This window comes from Oncorhynchus gorbuscha, linkage group LG10, assembly GCF_021184085.1.
Source record: "Oncorhynchus gorbuscha isolate QuinsamMale2020 ecotype Even-year linkage group LG10, OgorEven_v1.0, whole genome shotgun sequence".
Classification (NCBI taxonomy): Eukaryota; Metazoa; Chordata; class Actinopteri; order Salmoniformes; family Salmonidae; genus Oncorhynchus; species Oncorhynchus gorbuscha.
In genome coordinates this window covers 74294353-74309188 of record NC_060182.1, presented here as the reverse complement: position 1 = coordinate 74309188, position 14836 = coordinate 74294353, and the positions used below count along the sequence as shown (strand labels likewise).

General features: G+C 45.0%; 1 protein-coding gene across 14 annotated transcripts in view; it reads left to right on the top strand.

Moving 5' to 3' along the window:
* Nucleotides 1-14836, top strand: part of LOC124046557 (transmembrane protein KIAA1109 homolog) — an 85203-nt gene that overhangs the window by 37321 nt on the left and 33046 nt on the right. For 11 of the 14 annotated variants that reach the window (XM_046367054.1, XM_046367062.1, XM_046367061.1 and 8 more), the window contains exons 30-49: nt 4208-4278; nt 4379-4549; nt 4782-4902; nt 5044-5187; nt 5356-5486; nt 6118-6320; nt 6507-6704; nt 7807-8018; nt 8173-8475; nt 8728-8880; nt 9034-9280; nt 9419-9573; nt 9736-9940; nt 10148-10315; nt 10447-10637; nt 10743-10918; nt 13001-13598; nt 13715-13913; nt 14024-14290; nt 14397-14490. In XM_046367054.1, coding sequence (XP_046223010.1) covers nt 4208-4278; nt 4379-4549; nt 4782-4902; nt 5044-5187; nt 5356-5486; nt 6118-6320; nt 6507-6704; nt 7807-8018; nt 8173-8475; nt 8728-8880; nt 9034-9280; nt 9419-9573; nt 9736-9940; nt 10148-10315; nt 10447-10637; nt 10743-10918; nt 13001-13598; nt 13715-13913; nt 14024-14290; nt 14397-14490 — 4007 coding nt within the window. The remainder of the gene's footprint in view (nt 1-4207; nt 4279-4378; nt 4550-4781; nt 4903-5043; nt 5188-5355; nt 5487-6117; nt 6321-6506; nt 6705-7806; nt 8019-8172; nt 8476-8727; nt 8881-9033; nt 9281-9418; nt 9574-9735; nt 9941-10147; nt 10316-10446; nt 10638-10742; nt 10919-13000; nt 13599-13714; nt 13914-14023; nt 14291-14396; nt 14491-14836) is intronic. The other 3 variants (XM_046367064.1, XM_046367063.1, XM_046367052.1) reach the window with 1 other exon arrangement.

Below are 14836 nucleotides of genomic sequence, written 5' to 3'. Positions count from 1 at the left end.
ATTTCCTAGGTTGCAAGGGTCCAGATGGATATTGTCATTTTTCGGCATAGTAACAAACCCCCACCTTTCAAAACATTTTACAACAAACTGTTCACACCCGTCTTGTTGGTAGACAAAACATTTTAGAGTTTTGAAGCACATGCAACCCTACACAGTGACTCAACAGAATCATTATGGGCCCCCTTGGGGTCGAGGCCCCTGGGCACGTAATCTGGCCATGATAACAACAAGATTTAGATTGGCTAACCAGCTATCTTACCTACCTAGCTAACATGCTCTAGTTGCTCAACTGGACATTTCTGACAAGGTCTATCAGTGAGTGACGTGAGGAAAACAGCCCATGCTCTACCACATTTAGAAATTCCTCCTTGTGCCTTCTACTTTTACAGCTATCAAGAGCAGTAAGTTAAAATCCTCACTGATTTCCTTTAAAAACATTTTTTTACATACATACATACTACCGTTCAAAAAGGTTGGGGTCACTTAGAAATGTCCTTGTTATTGAAAGAAAAGCAACAAAAAAATTGTCCATTAAAATAACATCAAATTTATCAGAAATACAAGGTAGACATTGTAAATGTTGTAAATGACTATCGTAGCTGGAAACGGCTGATTTTTTTTTAATGGAATATCTACATAGGCTTACAGAGGCCCATTATGAGCAACCATCACTCCTGTGTTCCAATCCCGCGTTGTGTTAGCTAATCCAAGTTGATCATTTTAAAAGGCTAATTGATCATTAGAAAACTCTTTGCAATTATGTTAGCACAGCTGAAAACTGTTGTACTGCTTAAAGAAGCAATAAAACTGTCCTTCTTTAGACTAGTTGTGTTTCGAGAGCATCAGCATTTGTGGGTTCGATTACAAGGCTCAAAATGGCCAGAAACAAAGTCTCTTCATGTTCTTAGGTTAGTCATTAAAACTCTTTTTTTCAACCACTCCACAAATGTCTTATTAACGAACTGTAGTTTTAGCAAATCGGTTAGGACATCTACTTTGTGCATGACAACTCATTTTTCCAACAATTGTTTACAGACAGATTATTTCCCTTTTAATTCACTGTATCACAATTCCAGTGGGTCAGAGGTTTACATACACTAAGTTGACTGTACCTTTAAACAGCTTGGAAAATTCCAGAATATGATGTCATGGCTTTAGAAGCTTCTGAGAGGCTAATTGACATAATTTGAGTCAATTGGAGGTGTACCTGTGGATGTATTTCAAGGCCTACCTTCAAACTCAGTGCCTCTTTGCTTGACATCATGGGAAAATCAAAAGAAATCAGTCAACTTCAGAAAATAAATTGTAGACCTCCACAAGTCTGGTTCATCCTTGGGAGCAATTTCCAAACGCCTGAAGGTACCACGTTCATCTGTACAAACAATAGTAGGCAAGTATAAACACCATGGGACCAACCAGCTGTCATACTGCTCAAGAAAGAGACATGTTCTGTCTCCTAGAGATTAACATACTTTGATGCGAAAACTGCAAAGCAATCCCAGAAGAACAGCAAAGGACCTTGTGAAGATGCTGGAGGAAACAGGTACAAAAGTATCTATATCCACAGTAAAACGTGTCATATATTGACATAACCTGAACGGCCGCTCAGCAAGGAAGAAGCCACTGCTCCAAAACCACCATAAAAAAGCCAGACTACGGTTTGCAACTGCAAATGGGGACAAAGATTGTACTCTTTGGAGAAATGTCCTCTGGTCTGATGAAACAAAAATAAAACTGTTTGGCCATAATGACCATTGTTATGTTTGGAGGAAAAAGGGGGAGGCTTGCAAGCCGAAGAACACCATCCCAACCGTGAAGCACGGGGGTGGCAGCATGTTGTCTGGATGCTTTGCTGCAGGAGGGACTGGTGCACTTCACAAAATAGATGGCATCACGAGGGAGGAAAGGTATGTGGATATATTGAAGCAACATCTCAAGACATCAGTCAGGAAGGTGAAGTTTGGTTGCAAATGTGTTTTCCAAATGGACAATGACCCCAAGCATACTTCAAAAGTTATGGAAAAATGGCTTAAGGACATCACAGTCAAGGTATTGGAGTGGCCATCACAAAGCCCTGACCTCAAATTTATAGAAAATGTGTGGGCAGAACTGAAAAAGCATGTATGAGCAAGGAGGCCTACAAACCTGACTCAGTTACACCAGCTCTGTCAGGAGGAATGGACCAAAATTCACCCAACTTATTGTGGGAAGCATGTGGAAGGCTACCTGAAACATTTGACCCAAGTTACACAATTTAAAGGCAATGCTACCAAATACTAATTGAGTGTATGTAAACTTCTGACCCACTGGGAATGTAATGAAAGAAATAAAAGCTGAAATAAATAATTCTCTCTACTATTCTGTCAATTCACATTCTTTAAATAAAGTGGTGATCCTAACTGACCAAAAACAGGGAGTCCTTACTAGGATTACATTTCAGGAATTGTATTTAAATGTATTTGGCTAAGGTGTATGTAAACTTCCGACTTCAACTGTATATACTGTATACACACAGTACCAGTCAAATGTTTGGACACCTACTCGTTCAGGGATTTTTCTTTATTTTTAATATTTTCTACATTGTAGAATAGTGTTGAAGACATCAGAACTATGAAATAGCACATATGGAGACAAAAAAGTGTTAAACAAATCTAAATATATTTTGGATTTTAGATTCTTCAAAGTAGGCACCATTTACCTTGATGAGAGCTCTGCACACTTGGTATTCTGTCAACCAGCTTCACCTGGAATGATTTTCCAAATCTCTTGAAGGAGTTCCCATGTATGCTGAGCACGTGTTGGCTGCTTTTCCTTCACTCTGCATTCCAACTCATCCCAAATCATCTCAATTGGGTTGAGGTCGGGTGATTGTTGAGGCCAGGTCATCTGATGCAGCACCATCACTCTCCTTCTTGGTCAAATGGCCCTTACAGAGCCTGGATGTAGGTTGGGTTATTGTCCTGTTGAAAAACAAATGAGTCTCACTAAGCTCAAACCAGATGGGATGGCGTATCGCTGCAGAATGCTGTGGTAGCCATGCTGTTAAGTGTGCTTTGAATTCTAAATAAATCACAGTGTCACCAGTGAAACACCCCACATCACACCTCCTCAATGCTTCACGGTGGGAACCACACATGCAGAGATATCCATTCACCTACTCTGCGTCTCACAGACATGGCAGTTGAAACCAAAAATCTCAATTTTGGCCTCATCAGAACAAAGGACAAATTTCCACCGGTCTAATGTCCATTGCTTGTGTTTCTTGGCTCAAGCAAGTCTCTTCTTCTTATTTGTGTCCTTTAGTAGGGGTGTCTTTGCAGAAATCCGACCATGAAGGCCTGATTCACGCGGTCTCCTCTGAACCGTTGATGTCTGTTGAACACTGAAGTATTTATTTGGGCTGCAATTTCTAAGGCTGGTAACTCTGATAAACTTAACCTCTGCAGCAGAGGTACCTCTGGGTCTTCCTTTCCTGTGGCGATCCTCATGAGAGCCAGTTTCTTCGTGGCGCTTGATGGTTTTTGCGACTGCATTTGAAGAAACTTTCAAAGTTCTTGACATTTTCCGTATTGACTGAATGTCTTAAAGTAATGATGGACTGTTGTTTCTCTTTGCTTATTTGAGTTGTTCTTGCCCTAATATGGACTTGGTCTTTTACCAAATAGGTCTACCTTGTCACAACACAACTGATTGGCTCAAACGCATTAAGAAGGAAAGAAATTACACAAATGAACTTTTAACAAGGCACACCTGTTAATTGAAATGTATTCCAGGTGACTACCTCATGAAGCTGGTTGAGAAAATGCCAAGAGTGTGCAAAGCTGTCATCAAGGCAAAGGGTGGCTACTTTGAACAATCTCAATTATGAAATGTATTCTGATTGGTTTATCAATGTATTTTTGTTTTCTGCATGATTCCGTAGGTGTTATTTCATAGTTTTGATGTCTTCACTATTATTCAACAATGTAGTAGATAGTAAAATAATACAAATAAAAATCCTTGAATGAGTAGGTGTGTCCAAACTTTTGATTTGTACTATATAAATCGACCTGCGGTACGTATTGATCCTGTTCTGTGTCCGGATCCAGACTGGTCTGTCTTAGTATGGCAGATTTCATAGACTGTGTGTGTGTTTTTGTGTGTTGCTGTATGTGTTTGTTCTTCCATGGTGTACCCTAAATTCATAACCCTTCATCTTATGTTGTAGGTGGTGAAACAAGGCCTCTCTGCCAGCTCTCTACTTGACAGAGGCCTTTCGTTGATGGGAGACACAAACAAGTATTTAGAATTTATTTAGCTTAACTTGGATCTCTATGGTCTGCTCGACATGTGTTTCACACACACATCTGTAACTGCATCTCTCGCTATGTGACTTTAGCCAACCCTACACACCTCTGGATAAGAAGGCTATGGAGAACACAGACGACACCACCACTGAGGACTGGACCATGGAGCAGCCCCTCTCCCAGACCAGAACCACCGCCATCGTGGAGGTGAAGGGGGCCATCAATGTGGTGCTTACCCCTCTGGTGGCTGAAGCTCTGGACAGGTAACAGCTACTGGGTTAATACTCAATTCTAGTATGCCATAGCCACCAAAGGCTTTTGTGGAAATACCATTGTAGGTAATGTTATAGAACAGCTCCTCATAGAAAATACTGACCATATTAGCTTTACATCTGCAATCAGTGTCTCCACACTGCAACTGTGCCCAACCACTCTCCTTGGCATATTGCAGGAATAGTATATTGCTCAAGACAGTGACAATGTATGTTCTTTCAGATACATTGAGTCCATGGTCCACTACGTCAGTGTCCGTCACCCTGCAGCCATTCTGGATGACCTGCATGGGAAGGTCCTCAATGAAGCCTATCAGATCAGCAAGTCCACAGTAACTGAATCCGTAGGTGAACCTCACCAATCGGCAAATGTGTCCAGAATAAAGAGCTATAAAGAGCTATAAAAGCACTATAAAGAGAATAGAGTGTGATTTTTAGATGAACCCTAAGTTTGTCTTGTTTTGACATTTTTTCCCCCACTATAGAGCTCAGCCAAGCAGGAGAACAAGCTATCAAAGACGGAGGGTACCACAGGGTCCCTCAACACTCCCCATGCCCAAACGGACCTGACGGTCAAACCAGACAACGTGAAGATCAAGGGCCTGCAAGCTAACGTGTCAATTCCCAAGGTAGGAATTGTGCCATGGAATTGTCATTGTGCCAAGAAAATTGTATTGGGCTTAGAGTTCACACTAATTTGAAGTGAACTTATCAGGAGTCGACAGCAGTCCGATGCTGACCTCATTTCCTGAGTTGATTTTCAAAAGTCCAACACATCTTTGTCTCTGACTGTACAGGTGAACCTGTGTCTGCTCCAGGCCTCGGTAGAAGAGTGTTCTCCCTCCAACTCCAGTAAGAGCCACATCACACACGTCTCCCTGGTTGCTCTGTGCTTCGACAGGATCGCCACACAGTTTCGCATGAACAGGTAACCTCACTTCCACCAGCTTGCACAGGTCTCCTTACGACACACACACACACACACTTACACCGCACCTGCGGGCGGCAGGTAGTCAGTCGTCATGGGTCCGTAACTGAAAGGTTGCAAGTTCGAATCCCTGAGCTGAAAAATCTCTGTGCCTTTAAGCAAGGTACTTGAACCTAGTTATAAACTGGGTGGTTCGATACCCTGAATGTCAATTGGCTGACAGCCATGGTATATCAGACCGTATACCACAGGTATGACAAATAATTTATTTTTACTGCTCTAATTACGTTGGTAACCAGTTTATAATAGCAATAAGGCACCTCGGTGGTTTGTGATATATGGCCAATATACCACGGCTAAGGCCTTTGTCCAGACACTCCGCATGGCGTCGTGCCTAAGAACAGCCCTTAGCCGTGGTATATTTGCCATATACCACACCCCCCTCTGCTTTATTGCTTAATTGCTCCAGGGTCGCTGTTGATAATGGCAGACCCCTGCCGTCACCCCACTCCAATGGTGTCTTAGGGGGGAGTTTATTATTTTAACAGTGAAATAGGACAAATATAAGCACCCACCAAATTATTATTACTATTATTATTACACGTGCGTACCCTACTGTCGTTCTTCATAGGGGCATAGTGGAGGAGACGCCCAACACAGCAGAGCATGGCCGTCCCTCCGTCAACTTGGAAAAGTACGCATCGGCCACCAAGATGCAGCCACAGTCCTCAGGCTCATTGCGCTCCAACGCTGGCATCGAGAAGGGCAAGGAGATCGCTGCCAAGCTTAACATCCACCGCATCCACAGCCAACTACGAGGCCTGGATTCCACAGGTAAGAATTTGCTATTTTCAATGTTGTGCTCTATAGCTCTTTTTTTTTTTTCTTCATGTGCTAGGCTGGAACACCATCCTTCACACCCAGCAGGCTGTCCATGACTGGAGTTGGAGACCCCTGCCCTAATATTATATTAAGTGTTAGACAGTTGTGACCAGTCCTTTTTCCTGTCCTGTGGTTTAGACATAGGAACATGTGCAATCACGGCCATACCCTTTGAGAAGTCCAAAGTACTGTTCAGCCTGGAGGAAATGGATGAGTTTTCCTTGGTGGATGAGACAGAGAACCAGGTGGCTGCAGACCTGGCCCGGACCGGCGCATCCTTGGAGAAGTGGGGCTGGATCATGTTTGAGTGCGGCATCGAGAACCTTACTGTCAAAGGTAATGTGTCATTGCCAAATATATGTACAATTGCCTACATACAATACCCCATAATGTCAGTGTTTAGAAATGTTTACAAATAAATTAAAAGCTAAAAGTATTCAACCCCTTTTGTCAAGCCTAAATAAGTTCAGGAGTAAAATGGTGCTTAACCCTTTGAGCATGTTGAAGTTCTTAGTTACACTTTGGATGGTGTATCAATACAGACAGTCACTACAAAGATACAGGCATCCTTCCTAACTCAGTTGCCAGAGAGGAAGGAAATCGCTCCGGGATTTCACCATGAGGCCAGTGGTGGCTTTAAAACACTTAGAGTTGAAAGGCTGTGATTGATCAACAACATTGTAGTTACTCCACAATACTAACCTAATTAACAGAGTGAAAAGAAGGAAGCCTGTACAGAATAAAAGTATTCCAAAATTTGCATCTTGTTTGCAAGAAGGCACTAAAGTAGTACTGCAAAGCAATTCACTTTTTGTCCTCAATACAAACTCTTATGTTTGGGGCAAATACAACACATTAGAGATTCACTCTTCATTATTTTCAAGCATAGTGCTGACTGCATCATGTTACCAAGAAGACAGTGAATGTTCCTGAGTGGCCGAGTTACAGTTCTGACCTAAATCTACTTGAAAATCAATGGCAAGACCTGAGTAGTTGTCTGGCGAAGATCAACAATCAATTTTACAGAGCTTGAAGACTTTTGAAAATAATAATGAGAAGATGTTGCACAATCCAGCTGTAATCACTGCCAAAGGTGCTTCTACAAATGATTGACTCAGGGGTGTGAATACTTAGGTAAATGAGATATTTCTGTATTTAATTTTCAAAAAATGTGCAAACATTTATACAAACATGTTTTCACATTGTCATTTTGGGGTATTGTGTGTAGATGGGTGAGAATAATTTTTAAAATCAGACTGTAACACAACTAAATGCGAACTAAGTCGAGTGGTATGAATACTTTCTGAAGGCACTATATATAGACATTGGCATTTAGATTCACTTTGAATTAACTGAATTTAATTTGAATTTATTAAATTGATGTTATTAACCTCATCACTGAACACTGTTGCCTGATTGTGTGCCTGTCTGTGTGCAGGTGGGCGTCAGTCGGGTGCAGTGCTGTACAGTGCTTTTGGCATCATGGGACAGTCGGGTACGGGCGTGAAGACTGGCATGTCCAAATCTAACGGCTCAACGTGTTCTCAGACGGGCAGCGGCTACAGCACCGATGTATCTGATGACAATCTGCCTAACGACGCGACAAGACCCAACTCTGATGCCAACAGAAACTCGGACTCTGACGATCAGGTAACTCATCACTGTCCGTCACTTTGAACTGTTGTACAAGTACTTGATACAACCTCGTTTCAGTAACGGAAAGCATTCACAAAAAATATATAGACTTGCTTCTCTCTTGCTCCTGTTCTCTCATTGGCTTATGCTGTGTGGATTGCTCTTGCAGGATGAAGGGGTGGAGTCTGACGACCTGAAGAAGGACCTCCTCCTCATGCCACCGCCCCCTGACTCCAGTAGCATGAAGCTCACCATCAAGGAGATTTGGTTCAGCTTCGCTGCCCCCACCAACGTACGCTCCCCCTCACAGGCCATCTCCAGGCAGCTGAATCTCCTAAGCACAGCGACGCCAGCGATTGGCGCCTGGTTGGTCCCCATCGACCAGCTCAAGTCTTCTCTGCGTAAGCTTGACATGGAGGGCACTTTGAGAGTATGTGCTGTCATGGGCTGCATCATGACTGAAGCCTTGGAGGTCAGTACTGCACAGATTGAGGGTTCCAATGCCTTTTATCAATGTAATTGTCCTATATTTCCATGTATTGTATATACTGTATGGTGATTGTGTATATTCCTCTGGCTATATTTTGTCTGTATATTTTGTCTGTTGCTGTCAGCACCATTTCACAAGGTCAAATGGAGGGTACATGTAAATGTCCTTGGCAAATAATGGTGATTCTTATTCTATATGAGACACATATCCTTTTCTTTCCCTTGTTCTGTACAGAAAAAGAGTATCCACATCCCCTTTCGGAGCAAGTACAACAGGGTGACCAAGCGAGCACGCTACCTCCACGAGAACCCCTCCTGTCTGCTGTGTAACATCCTGCATCGCTACCTACAGCAGGCTGACTATACTGTGATAGAGGAGGCCACCATGGTGAGATGTGTGTTTAGAGGCTTGAGAACTTCAGTCTGGACCATGATTGACTGAATCATGTGTGCTGGTGCTGGGCTGGAAATAGTTCTTATGGATCTACCTTAACTTACCTCCTAATTAACTATGAAACCCATCTGATCTTGTCCTCACTAGAATGACGGGCTGCCTGCCCTGGTGACCCTGAAGAAGGGGCTGGTGGCTCTGGCCCGGCAGTGGATGAAGTTTATTGTGGTGACCCAGGGCTTCAAGGCCATTGGCCTGATGAGGCCCAACCAGCTGCCCAAACCCAAGGAGACCCCCCAGCAGCAGACATTCCAGGACCAGAGCCAGGGCCTGGACAACGGAGCTGCGCTGCAGAGTGACACCAGTGCTGATGGGGCTGAGTTTGAGTTTGACGCAGGTAGGAACGAATGTTTTTTTTGGGATGATGACATTTCTGGTAAATTAATACATGACAGATATACTTTTTTTTAAACCAATTGTATTGAAAAGTCCCCCCCACGTGTTTAATGAATTTGATAATGATTATAATGTCCAGCCACAGTGAGTGAACACACCATGCTGCTAGAGGGAGCATGCAGCCGCCCCCTGCCCACAGGAGACAAATCTGGGCCAGTTAGCGGGGTGGAGATCATGAGGAAGCTCTCCAAGTCCCACACACACAGTGAATCTGCCCTCAAAATAAAGGTAAAGGTATGTCTATCCACCCGTCTGTCTGCATTGTCTACTTTAACTTTGTACCATTATAATGAATTATATGGGTGGACAGGGGTGACAGGGCGGTACCACTTTTCATTAGTATACTATAGGAATGCATTTGTTTTCACACTAATGATATTTGTGTATGTTCTTCAGGGCTCCCACCCATACCAGTCCCTCAGCTACACCAGCGGGGACACAGCGGCTGACTCTCCTGCCCATGTGAGTCGCGTGGGCATGACTGCCAAGGACAGTCCCCGTAAGGAGAGTCTGCTGAGCTACCTGACAGGCAGCTTCCCCAGCCTGCACAACCTGCTGGAGGGCACAACCCAGAGGAATGAAACCACCACCAAAAGCACAGGTGCGCTCACGTTATCCTGGTTCTGACTTGGTTTGGGTTCCAATTCCATACCCTCATTCCCGAAAGTGTGAACATTCTCCTAAAGCATGGGTTATAGGGAATTTCCACTGTATTTTTATAATACTTTTGATTCCTTTTCAAACTATCATGATAGAGAATTGGTATAGAATTGGACTGCAACATGACATTGTTCGCTCCCCCCTTTAGGTAACAGTGTGGGCCCAGATGTGGTGACGGAACACCCCCTGCTGTCTGAGCCCTCCTCCGTCAGCTTCTACAACTGGATGTCCAACGCTGTGGGCAACCGGGGCGGAGGGAATGCTGTACCCCAGGAGTCCCCGGTCAACCGCTCCCAGCACAATATCCTGCAGACAGGTAGGGGGAATGTTGTGAGAATATTCTGGGAATGTTGGGGGAAATGTTGGTAATGTAACCAACCCTGATTGCTCACAGTAAAATCATTTTAAAAATAAGGTCACCCTAAGTGTCTTTCTGTTGCTCCTCAGGCATCACCTGTAACCTCCACACCATCCCATCAGCGTCAGACTTCAACACGGTGCTGTCCAGCGACCAGAACACTCTTGATGGAACACAGTCTCAGCACTCTCAGCACAGCACCAGCCAAGATGACATAATGATGGCCGACATTGAGGAGGGCAACCAGTGTCCCGCCGCCGTTCAGCTAGCAGACGCTCAGGTAACCGAGTGAGTGAGTGAGTGAGTGAGTGAGTGAGTGAGTGAGTGAGTGAGTGAGTGAGTGATAATTCTGATGATTCTCTCTCCCCTCCCTCACAACACACAGGTTGTGTTCAAGCCTCTACTGAGTCACACAGGGATCCAGGCCCAGGACACCACTCCTCTCAGCTACAAGATGTACTTCGGGGAGCACCTCTCCTTCTCTGGCACTTTGGAGTGTCTCAGAGCAGACATTGTGGACTCTGACACATCCAAAGAGCGGAAAAATAAACGGTTGAAAAGGTAAATAAACCAAGTATCTAAAGTAAATCATGTTTAGCGAGTCCCAATAGTCTTAAAGGTGCCATCTCTAAGACCTGGTTGCCCAGCTGGTGGCCCTCGGGATGAATTTGGCCCAGGGGTGGTTTTATTTGGCCACCAAGTTTTTTGAGCAGAAAAAAATATACAGTGCATTCGGAAAGTTTTCAGACCCCTCGACTTTTTCCACATTTTGTTACGTTAGTCTTATTCTAAAATCCATATACATTTTCACACAGTACCCCATAATGACGAAGCAAAAACAGGTTTTTAGAAATTTGAGCAAATATATTACAATTTTTAAACAGAGGTACCTTATTTACATAAGTATTCAGACCCTTTGCAATTTGACTTGAAATTGAGCTCAGGTGCATCCTGTTTCCATTGATCATCACGGAGATGTTTCTACAACTTGATTGGAGTCCACCTGTGGTAAATTCAATTGATTGGACGTGATTTAGAAATGTGCACACCTGTCTAGATAAGGTCTTACAGTTGACAGTCCATGTCAGAGCAAAAACCAATCCATGAGGTAGAAGGAATTGTCTGTAGATCTCAGAGACTGGATTGTGTCAAGCAACAGATCTGGGGAATGGTACCAAAACAATTCTGCAGCATTGAAGGTCCCCAAGAATACAGTGGCCTCCATCATTCTTAAATGGACATTTGGAACCACCAACACTCTTCCTAGAGCTGACTGCCCAGCCAAACTGAGCAATTGGGGGAGAAGCGCCTTGGTCAGTGAGGTGACCAAGGACCCAGAGTTCCTCTGTATTGGTAGGAGAACCTCCCAGAAGGACAACCATCTCTGCAGCACTCCACCAATCAGGGCTTTATGGTAGAGTGGATAAACGGAAGCCACTCCTCAGTAAAATGTACATGACAACCCGCTTTGAGTTTGCCAAAAGGCAGAAATAATATTCTCTGGCCTGATGAAACCAAGGTTGAACTCTTTGTCCTTAATGCCAAGCGTCACATCTGGAGGAATCCTGGCACCAATCCCTATGGTGAAGCAAGGTGGTGGCAGCAATCTGTGTGTAAGTGTTACAGCGGCAGGGACCGGATTACTAGTCAGGATCGAGGGAGAGATGATCAGAGCAAAGTACAGACCTGCTTCAGAGCGCTCAGGACCTTAGACTGGGTCAAAGGTTCACCATCCAACAGGGCAGCAATCCTAAGCACACAGCCAAGACAACGAAAGAGGGGCTTCGGGACAAGTCTCTGAATGTCCTTGAGTGGCCCGGACTTGAACCCGATCGAACATCTCTGGAGTGACCTGAAAATAGCTGTGCAGCGATGCTCCCCATCCAATCTGACAGAGCTTGACAGGATATGCAGAGAAGAATGGGAGAAACTCCCCAAAAACAGGTTTGCCAAGCTTATAGCATCATACCAATGAAGACTCGAGGCTGTTATCGCTGCCAAGATGCTTCAAGAAAGTACTGAGTAAGGGGTCTTCTTTTTTTGCATAATAGAGAGACTTGATCGTATACAAATAATTAATAATAATTGACTTTTCTGCCAACTGAGGTTCTCAAGGCACTTTACATACTGTAGTAGGGAGAAACTGACTTCATCCACCATCAATGTGTAGCACCCACCTCAGTGATGCACAGCGACCATTTTTGTACCAGACCGCTCATCACATCAGCTAGAGAGGTGAGGAGGGATATATGCCCGTTAGAGGGATGATTAGGTGGCCATGATGAAATGTGTCCAGGTTGGGAATTTAACCATGACACCGGGGTGAACACCCTTACTCTTCCAATAAGCCATGGGATCTTGAATGACCACAGAGTCAGGACACCCATTTTAACATCTCATCCAAAAGACTGCACCCTACACTGGGCAATGTCCCCATATGTAATCAATGTTTTGTAATGATTATGTTTTAGACAAATAGTATACATTTTTGTGCTTATTGCAGTCAATTTGCAGTCTAAAAATGTGTTTTCTAGTATGTTCTGACAAAAGAAAAACTTGGCCTGTGGCTGAATCTAGTTAATGATCCCTGCTCAAAGATATCCTGCCATGTAAAGGTAATCTTCTCTCTCCCTCCCTCTCCAGACAGGGCATGCCAAACCTCCCTCTGCTGGAGTTCAAGCCTGCCCTGCTGATCGAGACGTTCAGCCTGAACGCTGTGGTGATGGAGAAATCTACCAGCACTGGCCCGCCAAACTCCACGGCTGCCGCTGCTCCCCTCGCCTTTCACGACCTGAATCGTCGCCACTACAACACCTTCCACTGCGACTTCACCATCGCCTGCCAGGCCATCAGCCAGCGTGTGGACATGGCCCTGGTGCGCCTCATCCACCAGTTCAGCACCATGGTGGACGACATCAAGGCCACACAGACAGACATCAAGCTGAGTCGCTACACCGCCGGCTCTGCCTCCCCCACACCCACCTTTAAGGTGCGGCCCTACCGCCACTTCCGCTCCTCTGACTTTAGCCGCAGCTCGCGGGGAAGCGTCAACGGAGCCGGGCGGAGTGGGGCTGGCGGCGGCGGGAACACTGCTCAGAAGAGCAAGCGGGGGGGAGGTGGAGGGGGGGGTCAACTGCCCAACGGCCCCCAGTCAGGACTGGACACGCTGGGCAGGAGGGAGCCCCGGGGACGCAACGCGCTTGGTCGCTCGGAGCGCCGTACCTCCAAGGTCCACCAACCAGTATGTATCTTTATTTCATAATAATCATATAGACTATATTTCTAAGTGACCTATCAAATGATGTATGCTCTGTTTTAATTGGTATCTAATAAATTCAATCAATCCAATTGATCAAGGTGTCGCGGAAGGGCTCTCGGGATGTGGCGGACCACATGACCATCCAGATGGACGACTCAGACTCCATCACAGTGTCAGAGCAGAGCGAGCCCTCTGCAGAGTGCTGGCAGAACATGTACAAGCTGCTCAACTTTTACTCCCTCATCTCTGACCCCACCGGTATCCTGGAGAAGAGCTCCCCTGAGAACTGCCTCTCGGGTAAGGCTCTCTCTCTCCTGCCACTTAGCCCCTTCCCCTAGGCTCTTAAGAAAGCCTCACACTCATCGTTCGATCATTTTGTGTGTGTGTGCGTTATGTGTGCTGTACAGACGGTGGCCGCAGCCCCTCGGAGCCCCTGTGCAGGGTGATGTTTGAGAACGAGCAGCAGGACCCCACCAACAAGCCTCCGTCCGGGCTCGGAGCAGGGGGCCGACGGCGTAGCTTGGTGAGCTGTGAGCCACAGCACGTCACCCTCATCGTGTTTGGCATCGGTGTTGTGAACCGCACCCACCTGGAGGCAGACATCGGGGGCCTGACCATGGAGGCAGAGCTAAAGAAGATCCACGGCAGCTTCACACTTAAGGAGAAGATGAAGGGTGAGGCTCTTAGCTCTTGGGTTATGTCACTATTTCAATACACCGCCTCTTTATATTACGTTATTCAGTGCCATATCTGGATTATAATTCCCAAATCTGTTTTCAGACATACTGCACCAGAAGATGACAGAGACTTGTGCATCAGCCCACATAGGAGGAGTTAACATTGTGCTCCTGGAGGGTATAACCCCAGACATTCAGTAAGGACTGCTCCAATTTAAATTGATAACTGTTTCATTTGAATTGCCACATTGAGCATTGAAGTTTGATACTGTGCATTAGGTCTGTTAATTAACCTAAAATACACTCCGTTTCTAATTTGTTTGCCTGTCACTTTGGTAACCAGTAAGATTAATTATGAACGTTTGAGTTTCCTACCCGACTGTGTCTGTAGCTATGTTTCGATTTAACTTGTCCAGTGATTTTGTCGACATTTAACATTTGTCACAATATAGAAAATAGATGCGACAATTGGGTGCTTTTCCATTGAACTATCTTGGGTGTGTTCGTAAAGCCAATCTGGAGTGCCAGAGTGAGCTCAAAGTG